The sequence below is a fragment of the Eulemur rufifrons genome, chromosome 29 (genome assembly GCF_041146395.1).
Source record: "Eulemur rufifrons isolate Redbay chromosome 29, OSU_ERuf_1, whole genome shotgun sequence".
NCBI classification, from domain to species: domain Eukaryota; kingdom Metazoa; phylum Chordata; class Mammalia; order Primates; family Lemuridae; genus Eulemur; species Eulemur rufifrons.
This window is the reverse complement of record NC_091011.1, coordinates 82664281-82691788: the sequence shown is the minus strand read 5'-3', so window position 1 is coordinate 82691788 and position 27508 is coordinate 82664281. Positions and strand designations below refer to the sequence as shown.

Sequence of the window (27508 nt, the reverse complement as noted above, 5' to 3'; positions counted from 1 at the left end):
TCTAGGCTTATTTAAGTTTCAGGATTCATATCGTGTGACTTTTTCTCCTACCATCACATTAACTGTTTCAAAGCAATGTGCCATTAAAGTGTTGTGGCCATGTTTCTTGCTCTGTTATTCCTCCCAGTGGATCTGACTATTGATTCTATTTGTCATCGAGGGAAAGATTTGTGCTACAAGCCCCTATAGTTTGGTGTTGTCAGGTCTTTGAAGGTATATCCTCTGTTTCGTTGTTGGTGTGCATATCTCACCTTTTGTAATGTTGCTTTAAAATTTTTCAAAAATTATGTATCAGAAAAGTGAATGGTCATATTTCTGTACATCCTTTATTAAGGTTGTAATCAGCTCTTCAAAATTAAATTTGTTAATTGGTGTAGGGTCCTTAGTAGTGTCCTCAGCTCAAGCAATATAGTTGTAGCATTGAATTCTCTCAGTGTTTTCTAAATAACTATAATGGAATATCTGGTTGGCATCTTTGCATTTTTTTTTAATCTCACTGTGTGAACAAAAGAAACATTATTTAATGTGAATATACTTTAACAGCCATCATGGGTAATATCATACATTGAATGGGAGAGAACTGGGTATTGATACATTAAGGAGTTAGCATGGACGTTATTTTACCTACTATCTATAACTGTTCAAGTTGTTAAAACAAATTTTGGGGGTTGTTAATGAAATTTCTTAATAGCTCACTCTTTTAGATACTATACCATGCATGTTAACATTTCCATCTGTTAGTCAGGGATAAACATATGTAATACTGTTGTTTAAAAGATATTTTTTATGATTACAGAGTAGCTGTTCATTTTAGGAAACAGGGAACATTTCAAATAAGAAATATGCATATCATAGCCACTATTAACATGTTAGCATATTTCATATTTCTTCCATGCCTGTATAAACAGACATTCAACCTTCTCTGTCTCTCTCTTCCCCTTCCCCCTTCTCCATTTTTTAGAACTTACTGTACATTCTATGACTTGTGTTTTTGCACTTAATATTTTGTCTTAAAAAATTAATTATTCTATAAAAACATCAGTTTTCTTTTCTTTTTTTTTTTTTTTTTTTTTTGAGACAGAGTCTCACTTTGTTGCCCAGGCTAGAGTGAGTGCCGTGGCGTCAGCTTAGCTCACAGCAACCTCGCAACCTCAGACTCCTGGGCTTAAGCAATCCTATTGCCTCAGCCTCCCGAGTAGCTGGGACTACAGGCATGCGCCACTATGCCCGGCTAATTTTTTGTATATATGTTTTTAGTTGTCCATATAATTTCTTTCTATTTTTAGTAGAGACGGGGTCTCGCTCTTGCTCAGCTGGTCTCGAACTCCTGACCTTGAGCGATCCACCCACCTCGGCCTCCCAGAGTGCTAGGATTACAGGCGTGAGCCACCGCGCCCGGCCAAAACATCAGTTTTCAGTGGCTTTAATGTTTGGTCATATGGCTGGGTTAAATTCTTTATAATCAATCTCCTTTAGTTGGGCCATATCTTATTTACTCTAACCTCAGTTCTCACTTGGTTGTTGCTTTAAATAATGCTGGTTGTATTTTCTTAATTATAAATTTTTTTGTAATTAATATTTGCTAGGGTTGAATGCCTGGAAATAATATTGGTCACATGGTAAGAAGATTAACAATAATAAAGATTTATACACACAAGCACACATTTATAGTTATTTTTATAAACTTTGGTACACCTAATTTATATTTATTTAAAAAATTTATATTTTATGTTCATTCTTTTTGATACACAGTTCTATGACTTTTGACAAATGCATACCATTGTGTAACCACCACCATAATCAAGAAACGTATTCGTTTCCTCACCTCAAAAAATTTCTTCCTTTTGCCCCTTAACTATAAAGTTTATTTTTAATTCTGAAAATATAAAGAAGCAAAAATAAGAAAATAGAAACTACCCATAAGCCTACCACTCTGTTGTAACCTCTGTTGACACTTTATAGAATATAGGATGTTTTTTTATTTTCCCTCTTTGCTGCAAAAAAAGAGGTCATACTGTCCTTCCTGTTCATAATCTTTTTCTTTTTTTCTTTTTTACCTAGTATACTTAGCGTATATATATTATTTAACCATTGGATTGGTTTTTGTTTTTGTCTCATTGGAAATCTAAGCAACCTTATAATGAACATCTTGGTATGTTGCCTTAATTACTTAAGTACTAGAATAAGTACAGTTTTTAGACCTCAGTGCATATGTACGTTATTAAGACTTATTACATTTTGTCAGGTTAATTTATGAAATGGTTATAGCAATTTACATTCTCATGAACAGTATATAGGAGAGCCTATTTTCCTGTACCTTGCCAATATTGAGTATTATTATCTTATATTTTTGTCATTTTGATAGATGAATAATGAAACATTATTTTAAATTGCATTTCTGATTTCCTGTGGAGTTGGATTTTTTCATGTGTTTATTATTTGTATTTTTTGTGCGTGAATTGCCAGTCTATTATTTTTATATTTTTCTTTTTGCTTTTTTGGGTGGGGGGAAGGAGGAGGAACAAGGTTATTTTTAGGTATTCCATATGTAAATAGCATTAACTCTCACAGTTACATGTTCAGATTTCTTTTCCTCTTTTTGCTATTTTCTTATTCTTTTGACTTTATGATATTTTTTGGTTTTATAGAAGTTTTTATGAGTCCATTCTTATCTGTGTCCTTTATTTATATTTTGAGTTGTGTGTGTTGAATTTAGAGAAGACTTTTCTCTTTAGGGTATGTAATCATGTATATTTTCTTCACACTTAGTTTTGTCTTTCAAAAATTCTTTCTCCATTTATTTTTTCTTTTATATTCCTAACAGTCCAGTAAAGGTTTTACTGTGTTGCATCAAGGAGCCATAAATTATATACTTGCATATAAATGTATTTTTATCTCATCTTACTATTGTATTTTTTTATTTATTCATACGCATTCCAGCAGCATGAACTTTTCATTGAAATCTTCTATTCAAACTGTAACAGCACAGTGACGTTTAAATGTGTCCCAAGTTAAGCATTTTCTCTTACTTTTTTCCCCATTGTCTTTGGTTTGCATTTTAGATATTATCCATCATATTTCCCTATGACATTAGGAAAAAACAATGCTTATGTTGTTAAATAACTGTTTCTTTGTTTTTAACATGCTGCAGGATATGGAAGACAAAGTAAGTAGCAAAATAACAACCTACAAGTGTGCAAATAGGTTCACCCAAACTAAGCAGGTAGTCGAGTAGACAGGCACTCTGACATCTGAGCCAAGCAACACTTGATCACTTAGCAAAAGAACATGGTACGTGGCACAAGACTGGTAATGCCAAAATGTATACTTGCTCTATTTCTTACAAGTAGTACTCAGGCATGCATTCCGCATTCACTGAGCAAAAGGTATGTCAAAAACTTTACTAACTCAGAGTTATATAGGGAGGTCCCTTCCCTCAGAGATAAAAGTGAATTAAATGTAATATTCAAGATACTAACAACTGTTTAAGAAATGTACTTTTTACTAATCTTGAAAAACATCCATAAGTAGCCATCTTTTATAATTACTCTTTTAAAGGAACCAAAAATATTTTATTACTAATTTTTTGATTTTATAAATTTAGAAATGGGATAACTAAAGGTTTTTAAAATTACTTTTAATTATTTTTATTTATTATCATTATGTTAAATTATTGAAATAAACAATTATAGTAGTTTTTGCTCCCACCCATCCAAGACAACAAATTCTTTGTAAAAAGGGAACTAGGGAACAATGCATATGTTTATATGCAAGTTTCACTGGGCAATTTAAGAGTTCTCAAACATAAGATTTATATATAAAATGTAATTCAGGCTTTTTTTTGTTGTTCTTCAAGAAGGCTAGTAACCACATTTCTTATGCTCAGAGTAAAATCAAAGTTTTTATTGTGCAAAATATTAGTCCTTGAAATTACTCTTTGAAAGAGAAGTTAAATAAGACAGTCTGTAGAGTGTTGTATTCTGACATTTCCAAATACATTTGGACAAAGTAGAACACAGCTGTTACTGTAAAAAAAAAAAAAATACAATGCAGACTTATTCTTTACATTTAAATGCAGCAATCATCATCTTATTAATCTTTTTCTATGGCAGAGACCTAATAGATTGCACAAATCTTCAGCATTGTGTACTTATTTGTAATGCAATTTATACTTTTTGCTTTGCTGTTGCTGCTTTTTCTTGATATAGTATATTCCTCATTTCCTTTTTTAGGCTAAGCAGCTGGAAGAGAAAGACCGAGTGTTAAAGAAGCAGGATGCATTCTACAAAGAGCAGCTGGCTAGACTGGAGGAGAGGGTATGACTATTTCTTGTCGTTGATTCTCTTCTATTACCACATCTGCAGCTTCCCCATATATTTATTTAAAAATCAATAAATTAAGGACTGTAACTGCATTTTCTTGTTAAAAAGTGTCCAGGAAGTGAAGAAGCCAAACAGGTAGTTCATTCTATCTGGGAATGTCATTTCTCCTTTTGTCATTTTGGGATGGTTGTGTTTGTTACTGGTTCACTGATACATTGGTATTACCACTTAGGGACTTCCCCAAATATTTTTCCTTATATGTTTAGAATCCACATTGCCTCCAGGTCAAACAATACAGTGCTACTCTTAACTCCCCCAAACACTGACTAAACTTGAATATATTCATACAAATGGTAGTGTTTTAAAAGGTATATTTTCTTTGTGAAAACTCTGTTTTGCTGGATTTGTGACTAAGAAATGAATATCTCTTTCAAGAGTAGTAGATAGGAGCTGAATAGTAGAACTTAAAGAGAAGAGTTAAGAGAAGAAGAGATAGTATGTCTAGTCAGTATGGACCTAGAATTTGACAGAGGTGCAAAGGAGGGAATTAGGACTGAAATACAAGAAGGAAGTGGCTTTAAGAATGGGAGTTTGAGAACCTCATCAGTACACCCATTCTAAAAGTAGATTTGTTATCTAGATTAACTTCATATATACAGACTGTAAGGTGGCAGAGTGAGCTCTGTCTTCCTTTTGATTGAGTCCCCCCAAATTTGATTTGTTTAGAATGTTATTTGATAAGAAAGTAGGAAAAAATAAATACACCATTAAACCCCATTCAATACAGTTATTTATATGTTAAATGTGTTTACCGTCTCTCTATGTCACTGGGCTTAGTGCTTCTTGAATATAGGGACTATTTTCTCATGCATTCAGCAGATATCTACTTGAGTACCTAATATAAATCAGGTCCCCGTCTAGTGCCGGATATGTACTAGTGAAGACAGTGAACTAAACAGCCGCTCTCATGGAGCTTAAATTCAGTTTAAAGCCAGTGTACGTGTTGTATGGCAGGTTGTGATAATTTGGAGAACAATAAAGCAGGGGAAAGGGAGTCCTGGGGCCCAGGTTAGGCATTGGTTGGGTGGAGAGGGAAGGTCTATCTAACGTGATGACATCTGAGAAGAGAAACAGGGAAGCAAGCCAGTGCCAAAGCCCTGAAGCAGGAGTGTGCTTGGCATGTTTGGGATGGCAAGAGGGTTTGTGAGCAGAAGAGCACTCTGGCTGCTGTCTTGGGCAAGAATTGAAGCAAGGAAGAATTACTAAGAGTTTATGGCAATAATTCAGAGAAGGAATGGCAATGGCGTAGGTCAGGGTCCAAGCAGTGGAAGTAATGAAATGTGGTTGGGTATTTCAAAGGTAGAACTGACTTGATTTGATGATGGTTTGGAACGTGAGTAAAAGAAAGAGCCAAAGATACTCCAGGTCTATATGGCTTTTATAACTATTAAGAGAAGGATGGACTTTCCATGGGGGGAAACTCTTAAGATACGGACTGGGATATATGCAGCGGGTGGAGGAAATCAGGAGTTTGATTTTGGATATGTTAAGTTTGGGACATTTCCTAAGACATTTATGTAGAGGTGTTGAATAGGCATAAAGTGGAATGGTTTAGAGCATGAGTCAGAAAATTTTTCTGTAAATGGCCAGATAGTAAATGTTTCTAGCTTCTCAGGCCGTGAATGGTTCCCTGGCAGCTACTCAGCCCTGCCTTTGTAATGTAAAAGCAGGCAAAGCCAATACGTAAATGAGTTAGTTTGGCTATGTTCTAATTTATGAACACTGAAGTTTCTATTTCATATAATTTTCACATGTCACAAAATTATTTTATTTTCAACCATTTAAAAATGTAAAACCAAAAATGGGTGGTTGGCCTGATTTGGCCCACTGGTTGTAGTCTGCAGAACGCAAGTTTTGAGCACAGGCTCTGAGGTTGGATGCCATGGATTTAAATCCTTGAACTGGCATTTACCTGCTGTATAATGTGGAGCATCTTACTTAATCTTTTAGTTTTCCCATCTATCAAGTGACAGTATAAAAGTACTTTCCTCACTAATTGGTTAAATGAGCTAATTCTCATAAAGCACCGATAATACTGTCCAGCACAGAGTAACCACTCATTCATAGTAGCTATTACTTTACTTCTATACTTTGTGTTCTGTACCTGACATACATAATACATGTCAGCTGAAATAAATGAACGAAAGTGAAAGTTTTTGAGGTGATTCACCTAGCACCCGCTTTCCCCCACCCAGTGATAGTTTTCTTTGCCATCATTTTACAGTGTGCCCTATGAATTTGCCATTAATCACTGTCAGGTACAAGAAAAGGCACTGAAAAGTATTCACCCATTTCTCATAGATCCACCGGTTTGATTGAGACAATTCAGACTGGTACAAGGGACTGAGAGGATTTGTTCTCGACACGTTAAGCTTGTCTGCTTGGCAAGGAAACCACTGGTTTTGGCATCAGGTAGAGCAGGTGGTAGAAGATCAGATGGCTGCGATATGATGAGATCAAGTCATTGTGATTGTTTCTTCTTATATAGGCAAAATATACTTTTTTCTTTTTTGAAGATCAGGCTGGAAAGTAGTACTCCAGGAATTTAAACTAAAAGCTGGGAAGCAGTGGTGAACTTAGAATCCTGAGGTGGAATGATCACGCTGCTATTAGTTAATACTTAATAACTTTAATATTTAATAACGTGGTAGAAAGAAGGCTAATCAGGGAGTCAGAAGGCATGCTTTTGTTACCTAGCTGTTTGGCAATTCACCTAATCTCTTGTGGTGTTTGGTTCTTTAAAATGGGGGTAGTACTTCTTCCTTGCTCACTTTTGTGGTTGCCAGGCAGATATAATGATATATGTAAAAGCCCCTTGAAAACTGGAAAGAGCTTATCAGGTATCAGCTGTTGCCTTTAAAGACTATCTACTTTCCATTATGTACAAGATACTCATAATCGTAAGGTTACCTTAGTATTATTCAACTTCCTCATGTCTTCTGCCCAGTTCTATATAGTCGTGGTTTTGTTTATTACTGCCATTCCCAAGGTACCTAAGCTGAATTTGTCCAGTTGGATTTCTTACAGGAATAGATGAGAGACATTTAGGTCTCTAATGATAAAGCATTTTCTAGGCTAAATGCAAAAGATTGTGAAGGGGTTTTCTCTTGCATTGTGACAACAGTGAAAATTACAATGTCTAACCATTTCTATTAGGAATTCTGCACACACTTTGTATTAGAAGGTGTGAAAGTGCTGAATCCAGTAATGCATAATGTAAGAAAAATGATTATAATATTATGATAACTTGCAGAATCGTCTAACTTACTGTGAAATCCAGGTTGCCTGTGGTTTAAAAGTGGATATAAACATATACCTTTCTCCTTTTTAACCAAATGAAATGATGAAACCATAAAGTCGATACCAGGTGGTTTATCATTAATGAAGAGGGAAGCATCAATGAGTCTTTTACAGAATCATTCTGAGGGTGGTCCCTGAGATAACGTTACCATCTGTTAATCAACTAGATTCACAAACACAACTTGTATACATTACCACTGTTTGATGACTCATTACTTAAACTATTTTTATTGGCTTGATGCATTTTCTTTTGAGAGTGTGAATCAAAGTCCACTAAACATGTGAAGCACATTTAGTTCTATGATACAGCTTGGTTTGCCTCTGGGGTCTATTTCTATAAACTCTTTACCAATTAGATAATTCCCACGTGTGAGTGGAGCTTTCTCCACCCAGGTATCTATATGGGCTAGTCCACCAGGAGTCTCAGATCATTTTCTCCTTTCACTGACTTATTAGGAGTGATAAGTTTAATTTAACTGGAAACTGATTTCACCCTTCTTAGCAGCAGTATTCAAAAGCAGCAACTCTTTACTGAGAGAGGTTAAAGCCACTTGAAAAGTTTTTCAAGTTCTTATTTCATAGTCAGATGTTGCTAAGTTATCAAATGGCATTGACACAGATATGAAAGTAAACATTTATCTTTCAAGAACATTGAAGGTATCACATTGAGATGTGTGGGTTGATTGAAAAATACTTAAGAGAGTATTAACTCCTGGTTGTTAGTGTAAGACTTGGAGAGTGTTAATTCCTGGTTGGGGATTTGATGAGAAGCTGCCTAGAGCAGTTTTCAAAGAGAAGGTTCTTAAATGTTTTTAAGAAGCGGTCTCCAAGTCCCTTGGAGAATTCTGCTTTTTTGTTTGTTTTTCTAACTTAATTTTATTATTTTATTATTTTTCTAACTTTATTTTTGCTTTGTTTTATACTTGACAAATAAATCCATAATGCTTTATACCTCTCTATAGGATGCCATATTTTATTTATAATAATGGTGATTGGTTTGATTAGTTACGTGTGTTTATCTTGTAAACTCCTTGCAGGCAGAGCTCGTTTTCTTACTTCTACATTTTCCACAGCTCACACATAGAAGTCCAATGAATGAATCTTAGATTTACTAAGCTTACACTATAAAGTTATATTTAAGCAATTAGTGTATAGTTATTAAATATACATAAAATATTTAGTATCTGCCTCACTAACCATTTACATTAATGATTTAAATCTATCCTGTGTGACAGTCAAGTTTCATTTTGAATATTTTGACATAATTTATTGCATCACCTTTATTATAGTAGCTAACAATAATGTTTTTGTACATTTACACTGTGTTAGGCACTTTGTACGGATTATCTCATTTTATCCTCACAAACAACCCTATAAGGCTTTCCATGCTGTTGTTTGGGTGAAGATTCTAAGGCTTAAAGTAACTTGCTCTAGAATAATAAGCAGCCAAAAAATATACAGCCAAAATGTGTTAGATCTGGATTTGAGCCAAGCCCCACACCTGAGCTTTTAGCAACTTTCCAATACTATGTTTAATATGTGTTGGTTATGTATTTAAGAAGTTAAATCCTTCTGATCGTAGTAGTTGTTTGGGTGTTAAGTTAGTTCTTTCTGGCTTCTAATACAACCTTTTAGGTCCCGATGCTATAATTTGATTAATTTTCCCACAGGATTTGGTACTTCCTGGGAAAATTTGACCAAAGGGGAATCAATAAGGTCTTACTACCTAGAAACTATGTCATGATACCCCTAAGAGTTACTTTATTGATAATATCTAGTTGTGCTGCGTTCACTTTGAAGTAAGAAATTTCTAGTCATTCAAGCAGTTTTAAAATTTTTTTGAGGTCTTTGTACATTCACTCTTACTTTCATACTATTACTATAGTCATCTCATTCCATCTTCTAGAAAGAAAACAAACTTTTACTTTCAGTAAACTGTTCTGATGATTCTTGAGTCTGGATTATCTGCATGTTCTTCAGGAATATGTGTGTTTTCTAGGAGTCTGTTGGCCTGTGGGAGGGAAGTGAGAGAAAGGACCAGGCCCTAGGATTACAGGGTAGAATCCACAGGCCCCCCACCCAGGGTTGTCTGTGCTGAAAGCCCCCGTCTCCCCAGGACATCTCGAAGATTTGAGCTCTTTGATGGTTAGTGTGTCTTGCACGTATAACTTCTCAATTATGAATTTGAATTGATTTGCTCTACTGAATCCACTTTGCCCTTGGCTTTCCTAAGAATGGGGGGTTTTGGCACAGCGTGAAAGAATTATAAAAAGTCCTAGTGGCTTGAGGAGCTGAGAGAGATCAGAGAGTTTAGTTAGGTACACTTAAAATGTTCAGATCAACCTGGTAGGATGGCATGCTTTTTTTTTTTTTGAGAACTCCTCTCCACTCCTCCCCACTCCATTTGCAGTTTTATTCACATTCTTAAATATGAAGATATATTTGTAGCCCTTTTAACTATTGTTCTAACTATGTATTGTACATAATAAATGGAAGAAGGGTTTTGTTAGGGTAGTTTTCCATGGCATGTAATCAAATAGATACCTGCCTGTTTCTAAACATAATATCTATTATTTATTATGTGCTTACTTTATTGAGGAACTACTGAGTGTGTACTGTCCTTCAAAATTCTTGCCCACTTCACGGTCTTTGCATTTGTTGTTCTCTAGGCCTGGAATGTTCTTTTCCAACTCTGAATAGCTGTCTCTGACTCCCTGACAAGTTTTCACCTTTCCTAACAGTGTATCAAAAACTAGAACTTTCAACCCTGTCTATAACTGTTATATCAACCTGTTTATATTTTTCAAAGCATTCTTCCAAACCTATAATTAGTTTACTCATTTACATGTTAACTTGCTTGTGTCTGCCTTCCAATAGGAGTTCCATGAGAGCAGACGTTTTGTCTTAGACAGTTGCATCCTATACCTGGTAAATAACAAATGGCAGTGTGGCACGGACTGCATTCAGTTTACACACACCTCTGGCAGTGTGGCACGGACTGCATTCAGTTTACACACACCTCTGGATTTCAGCGGCTGTTTGCATATGCACTGCAGTAATTTCTGTAGAACTAAGAGGGAGAGGAAATTGTACAACCTGTGCAAAAGAGAGTAATGCAAAGAGTATGGTGAAAAATAAATTGCCATTAAGAAGAAAAGTACATTACTAGTTTGTCACCTGTGGAGAGAGTTGCTAATTAAATTCTAAGGTCGTGCTTACATCAGATGAGCAATTTTTAAAAGTCTTTCACTTATGGTGGATGACTTATCTTTTATTGCATCATAAAGTGTTGGGCTCATCTGTATGATTAATTGGCTTTTGATTGCTTGACTTCTTCTTTGTCAGTTAGTACCTTTGTTTCTGTGCTGCTCCGTGCAAAGCTTGGAGAAAAAATAATGCCAACAATGATAATAAAGAGAAATGACAACAGAACAGGTTATTGTCAGCCCAGTGTACTCTTATTGGAAGAAATTATTATACATTTTTACTAACAGATGAAATCTGTCATTATAAAATATTTCAGTGAGTGAAGCTGGGTCAACCTTTTCAAGGGATTAATACAGGATAGATTCACAGTTAGATTATTGACACCTGAAATGCTAAAATATAAACAATCCTTTTTAGGAGCTAGAGAGATAACTTAATAAACTTGGTTTATTAAAAACCCTTTGATATTTTCCCCTACAGTGCTTTCCAAACAGTTGTCAATGATTTTTCGTCATGTGGTTTACTCATTTTGCCCATGCTATGTGATATCTATAGCAAATTTAACACAGTAGTTAAAAGTGTAACTTTCTGGTAGATATGCCTACATAGGTTATGCTAATTTGTGCTTGTTAAACTAGAGAGATGTATTATTCCTTTGACACTTGGAAATTTTGTACTGGCTTCCTCATTCATGTTGAAATCATGGCAAATTCCCTGTGGTTTCTACGGTTACCCAGAGTTGCAGAAACAGAGATGAGGTTCTCTGGTCCACGAGTTAGAACATTAAAGGCAATAGAAATCAGTGTCACTTTTAATTGTGATATTGTAAGTGGCAGAGGTTTTAGTAAAGTGGCTTGGAGCATGTACATGGAGTTACTTTCTATTTTTTCTTATTAACAAATAATGATAGTTCAGATAAATGCACTTACATGTTAATTGTTAGGTAGAAAAATTAATAAGGCCCAGTGTCACCATATCTTTTGTTAATATATTGACACAGTATTTATAACTCAGATGCAAAGACTGAACTATTTTACACTCTTTACCTGCTTTCCTAAAGGAACTTTATTATTGCAGATATTCCAAAAGTAGCAAGCAAGATGAGTCCCCTCCCCCCCACCTAGTTTGTTCTCTGGAGAAAAAAAATCAATACAGTATGGCGGATATGGGGGAGTGGGTCTTATCCTTAATTCATTATTTAACAAATTTTCAAAATGCATTGGCTTTTCTGTGAACCTCTCTGAAATTTCGAATGGGAAATGTGGTTTGGGTAACCTTGAATTGCTTTTTTAATCTGGCTTTAGGGATATAACTTAAATTCTTTTTTTCTGGGGTGAGCTGTTAAAAGTACATCCAGGTAAAATGATCCCCTTAAGTGGAGCCAATTTTTCTATGTCTAACTTTAGAGAAAAGATTTGCAAATCATGGGATCAGCACTTAATTTGGGGCTCTATTTACCATGTAGGCTGTCAAGAAGTATTAACCTTAAGGTAAGATGAGAACATGGAGTACAAAGCTGTGAGTTGATGGCACACAGTACACCGGGTATTAAATAGCATTATCCATCCTGCTTGCTACAGTAAATAGGATTTCACTATTATGATGTGTCAGGGCTTTCAGTGAAATCAAATTTACAAGACACTAAACTGCCATCCTCTCTGCTGAGCAGCTTTATTCTGGGATCTTGCTTTCATATTAATCCTGTTGGTAGGAAATACTTGTACCAATTGTGCATGGAAATTATAATTTAATGATCTCTTCCTTTTCTCTATTCAGAGCTTAGAATGGACCACTATGCTTTGCAGCGATAGCCCCAGGGCTCTAAGAAAGAGATAATATACAGTTCAGCTTTAAAGCCCGGTATTGCCTTTCTGGGAGTGCTTGTAATGATCATAAGTGCTGAGATGCCCACAATATGGGCTGCAGACTTTCTCAGCTCTTCACATTTCTGCTACCTTTTGAAAGACTACACGATAAAATAATTAGATTCTGTTTACCCTGATGGGTTTTAAAAATGATATGGCACTTGAATGTGTAAAGATAAGGTAAGAAATAACGTAGTATGAAATCCAGGGAAAATTAATTCCACTTTTAAAGATTCTGTGTATTTTGGGGAGGCTCAGCAGGCTGTCTTATTTGAAAAACAATTAATTACTCCCTTTTCTTTCTTTGAGATATTTTTCTTGCTGTTGATAGGAATGTTGCAGCCAGGAAGTCATTCTGTGTTTCCTGTGGATGAGATTGAAAATAGGCTAAATCCCTTGAGTTTTCTTCACATCCAGTTTCAGTATTAGTGATCGTTTTGTTTCTTGATATCTTGTTTATTTATAAGTTTCAAATGTTTTCCATTTAGGCAGACCAGCCAATGCTTATTTTCCTATTTTACTGACTGAAAAATTAAAATATATGAATATTAAATTTTTTTCAAAGGAAATTGCAGGGCTCATGTTCGAGAAAGTGCTCTTCAATCCCAGTTTTATGTTCAGACCGTGAGGCAGCTGTGCCTCTATAAGGGATTATGTTTCAACACATTGGCTTCAGTTAGCTATATTTGGTCATTAAAACATTTGCAAATAATATTAGCTCATAGCTTCATCAGATAAGAAGCACCCACATCTGAATTTGGCATATAAAGCAGGTTTGTACAGTAAGGTCAGCATTTAATGAAGGGAACCCAAATTCAATTTGGCTATGGAGACTAAGATAGGATTTTTGCTTTGGCCATTCTTATCAGAATTTGAGGGGCTAGGGGGAGTCCTTGGCATTCACTGTTCATTCAAAAACACATTTATTAATCTCCTACAGTGAACCAGGCACTGTTTGTAGATATAGTAATGAATACAAACAGCACAAAAGCCCTGCTGGTATCTGGTACAGAGATTTTCATTGACGCATTGAATCCACGGAGCCTATACCAGACCACTATTTTCCAGAGCAGAGTGTTTTGTGAGGAGTATCTGCTAGCTTTGTCCCTTAAAGGTCTAAAGATCATGGCATTTAGAGGGAAATTTAGTGAGTTAGAGAGATCCATAAGGTTAAATTCTCAGATACAGACCTGACACACTGGTTGCCTCAAATAGTTCTCTCTGGAAATAAACATTAATCTGTAAGTTCTGTGAATCCCAGAACTATTTCCCCTCTGATCACTGTGATAGTGCCTAGCACATAACAGGCACTGGATAAATTTTGTTAAATTACTGTGTTTGTCGGGGAATGGAGTGGGTACCATGGCCAGATAATTTTGAGGAATGTTAGGTTTAACTAAGCTGGACAGATTTCTTTCCTATGGGCCTCCTCAGAGTTTATATACATTCAGAGCTTCCAAGATGAGGGTACTGCTTGCCATGTTTCAACATTATACCCAAGTCCTAGAATCTTTTTTTCAAGAAACATTCATTGATTAAGCTCCTGGTATGTCATCTGAGATCTGTGTGCCCTACATAATGCCTTGAACAAAACAATTTTTGAGTCCTTCACTTGCATCCTAGGGTGTAAAGGTAGAGAAGCCATGGAATTTCACAACAGAATTCCTAATCTGAGGGACCCGCAAGCATCCTGGTGTTGCCTCCCTTTGCGCTGTGTTAAACACGAATGGGAAAGAGGCTTATGTTAGAATCATAAAGCTCCTCTGGGGTGGGTATTCTTTCCACTCAGAATTCTCTTCGTAATCCTAAGTCTCTCCAAGAATCATTGAGAAAGCTATAGGCCATAATAGGTATCTCATTTTTGTATTTATGTGCCCATTCTCGATTCAAGCTTGCATTCTTCCAGCCTTCCCAGAATTGGGAGGGATGGATGGTGGGGTTTCTCCTGGACTTTCCCATGTCAAGATTCAGAATGACGCCCATTAACCCAGGAGTTGTATATCCTCACTGAATAAATCAGGCACAGGGGCTCAACAGAATACCACCAAGCATCAAAGGTCTGAGTAGGAATTTTCTTCTCTTTCATGAAATGAAGTAGGAGGGCAATCAAATTGGATAAATATTTAATTACTTCTGTGGGTGTTGCCAAGATCTAGAGCTGGAGGAACAAGGGAAAGATTTATCAGCATCTTCTGTTCCTTCATAGCCTCAAGTTTTCTGTGACCCTTCAGAAAGAGTTTATGGGACTTGCTTTTATTTTGTGAGGAAGCAGTACAGTTTGCTTGCCTCGGTTAGAAAGTGCTCCTTCATAGCTAGAGAATAAGTTTGGTGATGGTCAGTAGTCATGTGCTCTGTTATATAATTTGCCTTCAGCAAAAGTTGGGAACTAGAGTTTAGAGAGAGTTAGGCACTGTCCGCTCAGGACTTGAAGTGTTTGTGTAAGCTCTGTGAGAGCGGGTCCTCCTCTGTTCCCTGCTGTGTCCCCAGCACCTAGACCAATGCTTGGCACTTAGTAAGTGCTTGGTAAATATTGGTTGAATAAATGAACGAAGGAGTTGTCAGCAGGTCAAAAACGGCCCATGTGATTTAGAGATGCATCTTCCAGGTTGCTTAGTGGGCACCTTGTCTCAAGTTACACCTTACCCTGCAGGTCTTCACGGGTTCAAGTGAGGGTCCTTCTGCTTCTGTCATGCGCCCTTCTGCTGTTAATGCAGCAGCATGTCTTATTCACATAAACTTATCAAACATCAGTGCAATCACTACTTTAAGTGCAAACGTTTGAAATACATTAAATCATATTGCCTACATAATGTTCTCATCCATTGCTTTGACATGACTATGTAGGGGATGGGGTGGTGTTGGTGGTGATATCAGTTTTAGCCACAAGCCCTATCCTAAATAGAATCGCAACTTCATGTGTTATCCCAAAACTTTGCTTTGAGTGAAAGTGCTCCTGAGTACTGGGTGCTGTGTACATCCTTGTTTTTAGCCAAGAAATATAAAATCAGTGTTGTCAGTATCATCGGCATCATCATTAGAACTAGTACCATCTATGGAGGGATTATGATAAGCCAGCAGTACTTGAAATGAGTTAACTTAATATGTATTTTATCCCAAGAACAGACCTTTAGAAAGCATATCCTCTCTTCCCCGCCCAACCAATTGTTGATTTTGTTATTGAGACTCAGAGACCTTGAGTAACGTGCCCTGGGTTTCCCAGCTGGTGCCACCAGGCCCCTGTCTTCCTCCTCACTGACAGCCTCTCCTTCTGTGTGACCAGTGGTGGACTACTACATTGACATGAGGCTTTTGGTCTTACATCGATCGTGCAGTTCTACTCCCCTTTCCACCCTCCCCCCTCTTTAAAAAGATTTTTAGTGGAAGTGGGCATGACATTTTTTGTTTAGAGCCACTAGAGGCGAGCAACAGATTCTCAACAAAGTTTCCCTTGGCAACATTTGTACTTGGCTTCTTTTACAAGCTAAGCACCCATTGTCTTACTTAATAGTGTGTTGTGTTTACAGTAAAGAGAAATTAAACCAGCTTTATTATAGGGCATGATCAGATGTTCAGATATACTTAATTGGTATGGCTGTAGCACGTGGGCAGAATAGATAGGAGAGATGCTGAGAGTAAGAAAACTATAAAGGTCTGTGGATTGGGCCTTATTCCTTTGAGGGGATGGGGAGAAAATACTGTGAGGAAAAATAACCAGAAATGCAGTTACAAGCTAAGCTAAATCAGCCCAGGTGATGTGGTGAAGCTTAGTGTGATGACAGCAAAGTTGCATCTGATCCAGTCCTTGGACCGCAGTGTCCACGGCCGCCCCGCTGGCCTGGCCTGCTGTTTAGATTGTGAGCCTTTGAATCCCGGGGCATAAACTTCCTGCAAATTTAGATTATAGTCACACAAATAGCAATTTACTGTCACTTTCCTTTCTAAGACCTAATTTACTCTTATTTAATAAAACTCCCTAGTTTCAGGCCAGAGATGTTTCTCCTATCCTAGAACTATTTGAACTTCAACTTCCCTAGGCTCTGCCTCAAAATTAACTTTAGTAATTAATAAATCTCAGTAAATATCCCACACACTTAACTACCCTTAAGCTACTCCTGCTTTTAACCTCCTTGGTGGCAGATTTTTCTCCACCTGCTACGTCAGTGTCTCTCACCAGGAAATCTCCATGCCTGCTTCTCCTTGTGTGTTCCTCTGCCCTGTGGGGAGCATCCGTTATCATGGGATGCCAAGCTCCTACCATGTGCCCAGGTATTGTGCTTGGTAGGTACCTGTGATGCACGGAGTGACTAAAGCAGACACAGTTTACCGCTGGTATCTCATCACTTCTCTTGCCTGCTACCTCTTGTTAATATTAGTATTTCTAGAACTTAATCATAATATAGGTTCCACCTTGCCTTGATGGATTGTATGTAATATGGAGCAGAAAATGAAAATAGAAGTGAGAAGAGTAGTGCAAGCCTGAGAGAAAAAGATTCTTATCTCATTGGGTAGGCAATCCATGTGTTGACAAGATCCGTTTACCTGTTAATGCTAACTATGGTTAAAGTGAAAATATAACTAGAACTATAGTGAGTACTTATGAAGAAAAATAATACATAATAAATTATGAACTGTCTATTCTCTCATGGTGTAGTTGCTCTAAATTGTAGAAATTTGGCAGACATCCCTAGAACTATTTGTTAAAATTCAATAGTATGTAATTAAAGACAGAGGCTGCCATTTTGCTGTTGGCTACATTAAAAAATTGTATTATGTACCGTTTGGATTTGACTCTGAACTCATTTCCCAAAAGATTAACGTCAGAAAGACAAAAGGTTAAGTATTTTAGTCTGGGTAAGTATAAATAGAGGCTCAAGTTACATAAAGTAACTAAATTTACAGAAATATACTAAATTTACAGAGTTATACTCTGGCTGTTTAAGAGTAATTATGCAAAATATAGTTTGTGAATGATTATTACTTTAGAAATAGCCAAATGGAAGCAGTGATTATGATGAAATTCTGTGTTTCAAGCCCTTGCCAGACAACAAAACAAGATTGCTGATGTTTTAAACCTATCCCAACTGGTGATTAAAACCAAAATCCGTGCAACAACCTGGATAATATGTTAATGTTTCTTGGAACTTCAGTATTCTTCTAGCACAAAAATATACTTTTCTCAGGCAAGGAAACAGAAACCTAGAGCTTGAAAAATTGATTTATGTAGTTGGCAAAGGAAATGATGATGGTGTTTCCCTGCTCATTATTATTATCTCATCAAATAGCTTCTAAGTAAGTGAATGAGGTCCATTGTCTGTTTAGGCTCTGAGAACTGATTTACGTTGCAGTGGCCCTCCCACATAGAGACAGTGGATATGGATTCAAATTTATCAGCTATGTGTCCTTAGACAAATCATGTCACCTGTTTGACTAGATCCTCACCTGGAAAATGTAACCTGTTTGACCTCATGTAACCTGTTAGACCCTGAGATCACTCATCTATAAAGTGGCCTTCATCACATACTTCATTGGAGGTGTGGAGATTAAATAAAATATTTTATGTGAATTTCTATGTATATTAAATTAGGAGAAACATCAGTTATCATCTGCAACACCAGTATCTGGGAGATTGATAATTACACAAGCTGTTTTAGGTAGCTTGTTGCATTGGGGTGGGGAGGCAGGGGTGAGGGGAGCCCTAGAAGAATAGAGGGGTTGAAAATGGAAGCGCAGGTTGAATTCTATTTGAAATATTTATCCATTCTGTTGTTATGTTGAAATGTTATATTGCATTTTGCCTGAAATAATGGAATCATTGGCTCAACTGTAGAACTATTTGTATAACATAGAAATAATAATTTTTAAAAACCTACAATTAAGCCCCACATTATCTTTCAGATTTTTCATACCTCTTTATTTGATAAAATGGGATTTCTCTTGTATATATTTCCCTTCAAATTTGGCAGATAGTATGTATCAGAGATAATAGTCTGACACTTTAGTAAGCTTAGATCTTTCTGTCATCTTGTGTCTTTTGAGCAGAGGCTGGTTAGAACCTTTATCCATTTAGTTGAATAAGCCTGGCTGATCAGTGGTTCTTAAAATAAAAAGAGCTGGTTTCACTTTTGCATGTTCAAAATGGTTTGTTTATTAAACTCCATCGTATTGCAGTATTGCAATCCAGCTCTTGCAGACCAAGGAGCTAGGCACACAAAGTGGAAGAAACCAGGTTCTAGAAGTTGTGGTTGTGAAGTTTAGGGATAGCAGCTTTAAGGAAGTAGCTGGGGTGTTGGGAGTGGAGGGCTGGAGGAGTCTTTAGAATCGGAGAATGTGCTGTATAGGTTCTCTCTAATAATATGCTGTGAGTATGTCTAGTGGGATCTTTTTGCTTTCATTTTAATCTTGTCTTAGAAGTCTCTGATTTCATATATCAATACAGAGCAAGTATTTGTTTTTTCATTATGATTTTTGGGCCAGCCTTGCAGGTTTTTTTTTTGTTTTTTTAACATCAAGTAAGAAATATAGAATGAATTCTATTTTGCATCTTCCATTTTATCCATTAGCATGGATGACAAGCAGGAGCAAGCAGGAAAGCTTGGGTGAGGACCGGTCACCAGGGTGTGTTGAGCAAGACAAGGAGACACACGGGAAAAGTCCTGGGTGGTTATTCCATGACAGCCACTAGGCTCCTCAGGGCGGTGTTCACGGTTAAGAATATTCCTGGTAAAAAAAAGTCTTCTTCAGAAATAAGGCTTTTATTGTGGATTGTATTCCTGAGAGGCAGAGAAAATTCTGGGGCCATGGCTTGGAGAAAATGACAGTGGGATATTGATATCAATATAGTAAATTCCATTTCTACAGAAGAATGTACTAGGTCAGACTTAATTCTGGCATATCTCATCATTTTGTGCAGTATATGCAAGAGTCTATTAAAAGTACTCACCAAAGAGCATAATCACCAAAGTCCTTTTAATTATAGAACTAAGGGTCTCAGCATATTGTTGGTCAGCTCAGAAAAAGTTCACAGTAGGCTGTTTTGCCTTTCTTAAGAATGTGCCTTTTTTGACTAAATTCCTCAAAAGGCATTCTGAGTTTAGAGAATGCCTGCCTTATTCATTAAAATTTTAATTTCTTTAAAATTAAATGACTAAATTTTTCAGTCCTAAAATAAAAGTCATCAAACAACAACTTTTCTAAAATATCTATCTGTATAAACATCTAATATTTTTTCTCATGTAATTTAAATTCATCTTTATATTTCTCCCACAACTTCCTGTTGGCTTTACTGCTTCTACCTAAAAAACAAAAAACCACTATTGGTTAGGCCCCTTGACTTATCTTTTATGTTTGTAGATTTTGTATTTTTAATCTTTTGAATTAAAGTATATTTTAATGACTAAAATATGCAATTATTGCAATATAAATTATGGGCATTATAAGGATTAAACCCAGTTTCTCAATTGTGAGTGAATATCTTTTGTTTGAATGTGCTACAGTGTAAAGATAAAGAAAGACATAAGTAACTGCTTTAAATTGTTTTTTTCTCATTTTCTCTGTGGTACAAAATATGGTAAAAATACCTGTAACTCACCACCTTGAACACCCACACTGCAGTTATTATAAAAAAATTTCCTGTAGCCTATTTTATATAATGTACTTTCTGGATCCCCCCCATTATTGAAAAAAAATCACTTTTCTTTTGAGAAAATTACTTCTCTTAAAGTTTATCCACATAACAAGACAGAGTATTTGATAAATATTCTTTCTGCCTTATACTTCTCATTGTTCATTTACTCTAAAATCAGCAATGGCAGTAAAATGCTATGTGTTCATGGTAAATGTTTTAAGTAACTGGAAATATTGAGTTTAATGTATTTCTAGTAGTAATTTTCTTTATCTGTAGACATTTTAAGGGAGAGAGAAGTATTTGCTGATTTTAATTAACAATCAGCAAGTGAAATAAAAGTTCTAAAATATGTACTCTCATAAACCTACCTTGTATGTTCCTTAAAAAGGAAGTTTTGTTGAATTCAAGAATAACTATTCTCCAATTTCTTGGTCTGTTCTGTAATTCAGGATACTTTTAAATCATTTGCTTAGATTTTTTATAAAGTTTTAAAAAGGAATTATTACTTCAACAATATTTTTATTTTTAAATACAGTTTAGTACTCTAGTTACTAACAATTCAGGACTTTTGCCAGATGTCTTTTTATTTTCTTTGCTTTATTTGGCACCATTAACTGTTCATCAGACTCATTTCATAAATATTTATTTAAAGCCTACTATGTGGCGGGCTCCATTTTAGGTTCTGGGTGTCTAGCAGAGCGCAAAACACACAAAAATTCCTCATTCCATAAAGTTAATAATCTGTTCATGCAAGGCAGTCAATAACAAATATATTTTATGTCAAATGGTGATGAGTTCTATAACAAAAAATAACTTGTGGTAAGGGGAGAAAAAATGACAGCATGTGCAAGGTGGGTGGGTGGGAGATGTTGTGTTTTATAGGGAGGCCTCTCCTTAGATGCTACTTGAGCAGGGACCTCAGTGAGTGGGCCGTACATGTCATATATCCGGGGGAAAAGCCTTCTGGTGGGTTCTGTTGAATGCTAGCTACCCAAATCTCTTGGCATTGACTCCATGCCATTTATTGCTCTAGTGTATTTTTCACTATCTTTTCAGAAAGTGCCAGGTTTGCTTTTCAAGTATAGTATCTGTCTTGCCAAGCCCGGCAGACGGTGCTTATTTTGGTCTATACTTTGTTAGCAGATCAGTTCTATGTTGAGTTCAAATGGCACTCGGATTTCAAGAGTGGCTGCACTCCTTTTCCTCCTAGAGGAATGGTAAATAGGCACTAAAAATCTGGTAAGCAAGTACTGAAGTAATTTTAAAATTCCTTATCAAGTGAAAATGCACCCATGATTCTCTGTATGACTTTACCGTCCTTTCCTCAAGCCTCTCCCAAACCCAAGTCAACATTAAGGACCCAACCTAACTTAACTAATCAAAATGAAGAGTAACGTTTATCGTGAGATGAGCCCTTGCCAGCACTACAATGCTGAGTTATTTGATTTAACTTATCCAGCTGTCTGGGAATGTCATCCTCATTTTTTAGACAAGTAGAGTGAGGCACAGTAATGGTACGTACTTTATCCAAGGTCATGGAATTAGTAAATGGTAAAGGCAGGATTTGAACCCTGGCAGTATAATCCTACATTTTCAACTTCCACACAGCACAGATTTATGGGAGGTTATAATTGGGATGAGATTGCACTAGACGTGAAAGAGCTGAGTAGGCTTCTTTGATTCAGTGTTCTGACCAAAGCTAAACAATGTGTACATTGGCCATATACATGTTTTAATATTGCTTGTGCAAAAGTTTCTCCTCTAACAGTTTCTGCAGATTGGAAATGGTCAGCTTGTCCACGAGGCTGTGAAGTTGACAGAGCTGTTTTCACCATCTCCAGGCCCCTTTGCTGCTTTCTTTGATGTATATAGCATTCCCCTATCATAACAGAAAAGGCCTGATAGCCATTATTTGCACGTCTTTTTTGTACCGCATCTCCAGGTTTTGTGTGTGTGGTTTTGTTCCTTCTCTTACCTTTGGCTCAATTCTCCTTCCTGCTTTTAGGTTCCTAGAGCCCCCCTCCTGGCATCTAACCTCTTCTCCCCATCAGTGAAACGGGGAAAGAGAGAGTTCCCCAAAGGTTTCCCTGTTGTGGACAGTCTGCTGAGGCTGCAGCAGTTGGGTACAGCTGTAAAAGTTAAAGTGACCCTTCTGGAACTTTGGGGCACATGTTCATTCTTCATCCACAGCATGGGTTGTTACTTTCTTTTCTCCCCTCCCTATAATTTTATCTCAAGTAAGACTCCCCATTTATATAAAATTGCTTTCTATTATGTTTGGCATAATTTTATTAGTTATTGAAAGACATCTTTGTACCATAACCCTCCTTATGTGACACATTAAAATTCATTTTAATGGTCTTTCTTGGCCTTTTTGACTATAGAAAATGAAGTTTTAACGAATGAGGTATATGGTTGGAACTTATCCTTGGTATTAATAGAGATATTGCTGATGTGGTATTTGGAAATAGTGTTTGCTCTGAGAAGGATGATAGGATAATACAAAAGAGTTTTTGAAACTTTTTACGTTTTTCTTTAGAGACTTTACAATTTGCTGAATCATTGTTTTAGTTTGAAATTTAAGTTCATCATATTGCCACTGATTTTTTTTTTGGAAATTGATGTGCTTTTCAACATGGCCAGATCGTATCAGAATCAAGAGAAAAATAAGGTTTTATCTTTGTTTCAGACTTGGGATACATGTCTGTTATTTGTCTGAGAGATGCCAGATGGACAAATGACAGCACAGGCGTACCTCATTTTATCGCACTTTGAAGATTTTTTTTTTTTTTAACAAATTTAAGATTTGTGGCAACCCTGCATTAAATGAGTTGATCAGTGCCTTCTTTCTTTCAAATAGCACATGTCCCTTTAGTGCCTCTGTGTCACATTTGGTAATTCTCGAAATATTTCAAACTTTTATTGTTGTATCTCTTGTGGTGATCTGTTATGTGATCTTTGATGTTACTGTTGTAATCATTTTGGGGATGCCATGACCCACACCCATGTAAGTCAGCAAATTTGATGGATAAATGTATGTGTTCTCACTGTTTTACTGTCTGGCCATTTCTCTGTCTCTTTCCCTATCTTCAGGCCTCCCTATTCTCTGATACACAACAATATTGAAATCAGGCCAATTAATAACCCTACAATAGCCTCTGAGTGTTCAGGGCAAAGGAGGAATTGTACATCTCTCACTTTAAATCAAAAGCTGGAAATGATTAAGCTTAGTGAGGAAGTCATGTCAAAAGCTGAGATAGGCCAAAAGCTAGGCCTCTTGCATCCAAACCAAGTTGTGAATGCCAAGGGAAAGTTCTTGAAGGAAATTGAAAGTGCTACTCCAGTGAACACAGGAATGACAAGAAAGCAAAACGTCTTTATTGCTGATATGGAGTAAGTTTAGTGGTTTGATAGAAGATCAGACCAGCTACAGTATTCCCATAAGCCAAAACCTAGTCTAGAGCAAGGCCAACTCTTCAATTCTGTGAAGGCTGAGAGACGTGAGGAAACTGCAAGAGAAAAATGTAAAGCTAGCAGAGGTAGGTTCATGAGGTTTAAGGAAAGAAGCTATTTCTATAACATAAAAGTGCAAGGTGAAGCATCAAGTGCTACTTGTAGAAGCTGCAGCAAGTTGTCGAGAAGATCTAGCTAAGATTAGTGATGAAGGTGGCTACGCTAAACGATAGATTTTCAATGTAGATGAAACAGCTTTCTTTCTGTTGGAAGAAGATGCCTTCTAGGACTTTCTTAGCTAGAGAAGAGAAGTCAATGCCTGGCTTCAAAGCTCCAAAGGACAGGCTGACTCTCTTGTTAGGGACAAATGCAGCTGGTGACTTTTAAGTTGAAGGGCCCATAAGAATTATGCTAAATTTACTCTGCCTTTGCTCTGTAAATGGAACAACAGCCTGGATTACAGTACATCTGTTTACAGCATGGTTTACTCAATATTTTAAGCCCACTGTTAAGACTTACTGCTCAGAACATAAGATTCCTTTCAAAATATTACTGCTTAGTGGCAATGCACCTAGTCACGCAAGAGCTCTGATGGAGATGTACAAGTAGATTAGTGTTGTTTTCATGTCTGCTAACACAGCATCCATTCTGTAGCCTGTGGATCAAGGGGTCATTGTGACTTTCAAGTCTTATTATTTAAGAAATACATTTTGTAAGGCTATAGCTGCCATAGATAGTGAATCCTCTGATGGATCTGGGCAAAGTAAAATTGAAAACCTTCTGGAAAGGATTCACCATTCCAGATGCTGTTAAGAACATTCAGGATTCATGGGGAAAGGTCAAAATAACAGCATTAACAAGAGTTTGGAAGAAGTTGATTCCAGCCCTTATGGATGACTTTGAAGGGTTCCATCAAGACCTCAGTGGAGGAAGTAACTGCCGATGTGGTGGGAAGAGCAAGAGAACTAGAATTAGAAGTGGAGCCTGAAGATGTGCCTGAATTGCTGCAATTTCATGATAAAACTTGAATGAATGAGGACTGACTTATTATGGATGAGCAAAGAAAGTGTTTTTTTTGAGATTGAATCTACTCCTGGTGAAGATGCTGTGAATATTGTTCAAATGACAAGAAAGGATTTAGAATATTACATGAGCCTAGTTCATACAGCAGCAGCAAGGTTTGAGAGGATTGTCTCCAGTTTTAAAAGTTCTGTGAGTAAAATGCTATCAAATGGCATCACATGCTATAGAGAAATCCTCCTTGAAAGGAATAGTGAATGGATACAGCAAACTTCATTGTTGTCTCATTGCAAGCAATTGTCACATCTACCCCAGCCTTCGGCAACCACCACCATGATTCATCAGTAGCCAGGAGGCAAGGCTCTGACCAGCAAAATGATTATGGCTCACTGAAGGCTCAGTGGTCATTAGGATTTTTAGCAATAAAGTATTTTTAATTAAGGTATGTACATTTTTATACATAATGCTCTTGTACACTTAATAGACTACAGTGTAGTGTCAGCATAACTTTTATATTCACTGGGAAACCAAAAAGTTTATGTGACTTGCTTTATTGTCATAGTCTGAAACCAAAACTTGCTGTATCTTTGAGGTATGCCTGTATTCATTTTTCCTATTCTAGTAATATGGTAGTCATAGAATCAAAGTATTTTTCCCTCTTCTCTCTTTCTCTCTTTCTCTCTCTCTCTCTCTCTCTCTCATTCTCTCTCTCTTTCCCTTGCTTCCTCTGCTTCTTCCTTCCCATCAACAAACATTAAGTGCTAGGCATCGAGATTCATGGACATGGTTTCTAAGGTATAGTAGACTAGTGAGAGGGTTACACGTAAACATAGGGATTATTTTACAGTCTGATAAATTCTTTAATAAAAGTTATACTAATCATCCAGTTTAATATTTCCTCACTTTCTTATTCCTTGAAACCTGATGCTTGAATTTTGGACAGACCAGGCATCAAGAAACTAAGAATGATTTTTACATTTGTAAATGGTTGGGGAGAAAAATCAAAAGAAAAGTTTCCTGACACATAAGAAATCTATGACATTCAGATTTCAGTGTCCATAAATAGTTTTATTGGAACACAGCCACACTCATTTGTTTGCATTTAGTCTGTGGCTACTTTCACACTGCCTCAGAGTCGAGTGGTTGTGACAGAGACTGTGTGACCCATACAGCTTAAAATATTTACTGTCTATTTCTTTCTGGCAACAGTTTGTCAACCTCTGCTTTAGACATATATTCTTTCCCCTAGAAATTGCTGAGGTAAATTGATTGTGAACACATTTATTGAGTTCCAACTATGTGTCAAGACCTGGTCTAGGGACACAGGAAACAGCAGTAAACATGAGGGACATGATCCTGTCAGAGTTTAGAGTCTAATGAGTGGGAGACAGTAGAGAAAGTGAAATAAAATAAGCCAAAATAATTAGATTATGAAAAGTGCGATTAAAGAAACACAAATACCGTGAGAGGAAATAGAGAGGGGCAGTTTTTGATGAGGTGGTCAGATGATGAAACACATAAGAGGAAGAATAAGAAACATTCTCTAGAGAAGTTTTAGTGGGGGCGGGGGCAGAGGCAAGCAGGTAGAGTCTCTGTCTCTCTCTCTCTCTCTCTCTCTCCCTCTCTCTCTCAAAAGAATAGCAGACGTAGAGGTCCTGAGTGTTCTAGCCACCAGGAAATGGCACTGTTATCTACTCCATGGGCAAAGTTCAAAATCTAGGGCATATTTTGGATTCTCACTTTTCTTCACATTCCCTCCTTTCGCTCTTCATCAGGAAGATCTGTCAATTCTACTTCGAAAACATAGCTCAATTTTGTCTACTTTCTAATTCTATTCCCACCGCAGACTAAGCCTCCATCATCTCTAACTTAAACTCTTGTAATCACTTCCTTAGTTGTCTTCCTACCTCCATGCCCTACTCCTTCCACCACTGTCTATTCTCCAACCAAGAGCTCTGGTGATCTTTTAAGAATCTGAGTCAGATTATATCATTTCTTTGCTGAAAACTGTCTTTGCTTCCCCGCTGCCCATAGAATTGAATCCAAACTCATTGCTTTTCTGTTAAAGAAGAAGAAAGAAGGCAAATATAGCCTGAAAATAGGGAACATGGAGCATTTGATATGATGGACTGGATATAAGGTGAGAGAAGAAAGAAGTTTGATTCCTGTGTTTCTGGCTTAGCAAATGGGTTAAAGGTAGAACCAGTTACTGAGCCTAGAAAGACCAAGGGGAATAAGTTTGCTCACTGAAGCAAGGAAATGACTATGGGTACACAAATCACAAATTGTGTTTTTATTAATTTAAATTTGAGGTACCCCTGTGATAGCCAGTTGATCTCCGTAAAACATTTGGACCATTCATTGTGGAGTCAGAGGCAAGGTCTTGGCTGGGTATATAAATTTGGGAGTTGTCAGCCCATGGAGGGAATGTAAAGTCATGGGACTGGAAGAGCTTTCCTTAGAGACCAAGTGTAGGTCTGGAGGAAAAGTGGACCCTGACCAAGCCCTGAAATCTGAACTGGTGGTCACTTCCTTGGGGAGGACAAGAGTGTGGCAGAGGAATTCTTCCACTGGGGTTGAAGGGTAAGTTATACAGGACTTACACTTATTTACACAGCGAAGAAATTCTCCATCATCATGGAGAAAATAGGAATTTC

The 27508-nt window shown here is 36.8% G+C and overlaps 1 protein-coding gene across 2 annotated transcripts in view; it reads left to right on the top strand.

Moving 5' to 3' along the window:
- The window catches only part of CHCHD3 (coiled-coil-helix-coiled-coil-helix domain containing 3), a 267860-nt gene that overhangs the window by 168732 nt on the left and 71620 nt on the right, over positions 1-27508 (top strand). The window contains exons 5-6 of one of the 2 annotated variants that reach the window (XM_069461832.1): positions 3152-3166; positions 4233-4316. In XM_069461832.1, the coding sequence (XP_069317933.1) occupies positions 3152-3166; positions 4233-4316 (99 nt within the window). The remainder of the gene's footprint in view (positions 1-3151; positions 3167-4232; positions 4317-27508) is intronic. The other variant, XM_069461831.1, reaches the window with a different exon arrangement.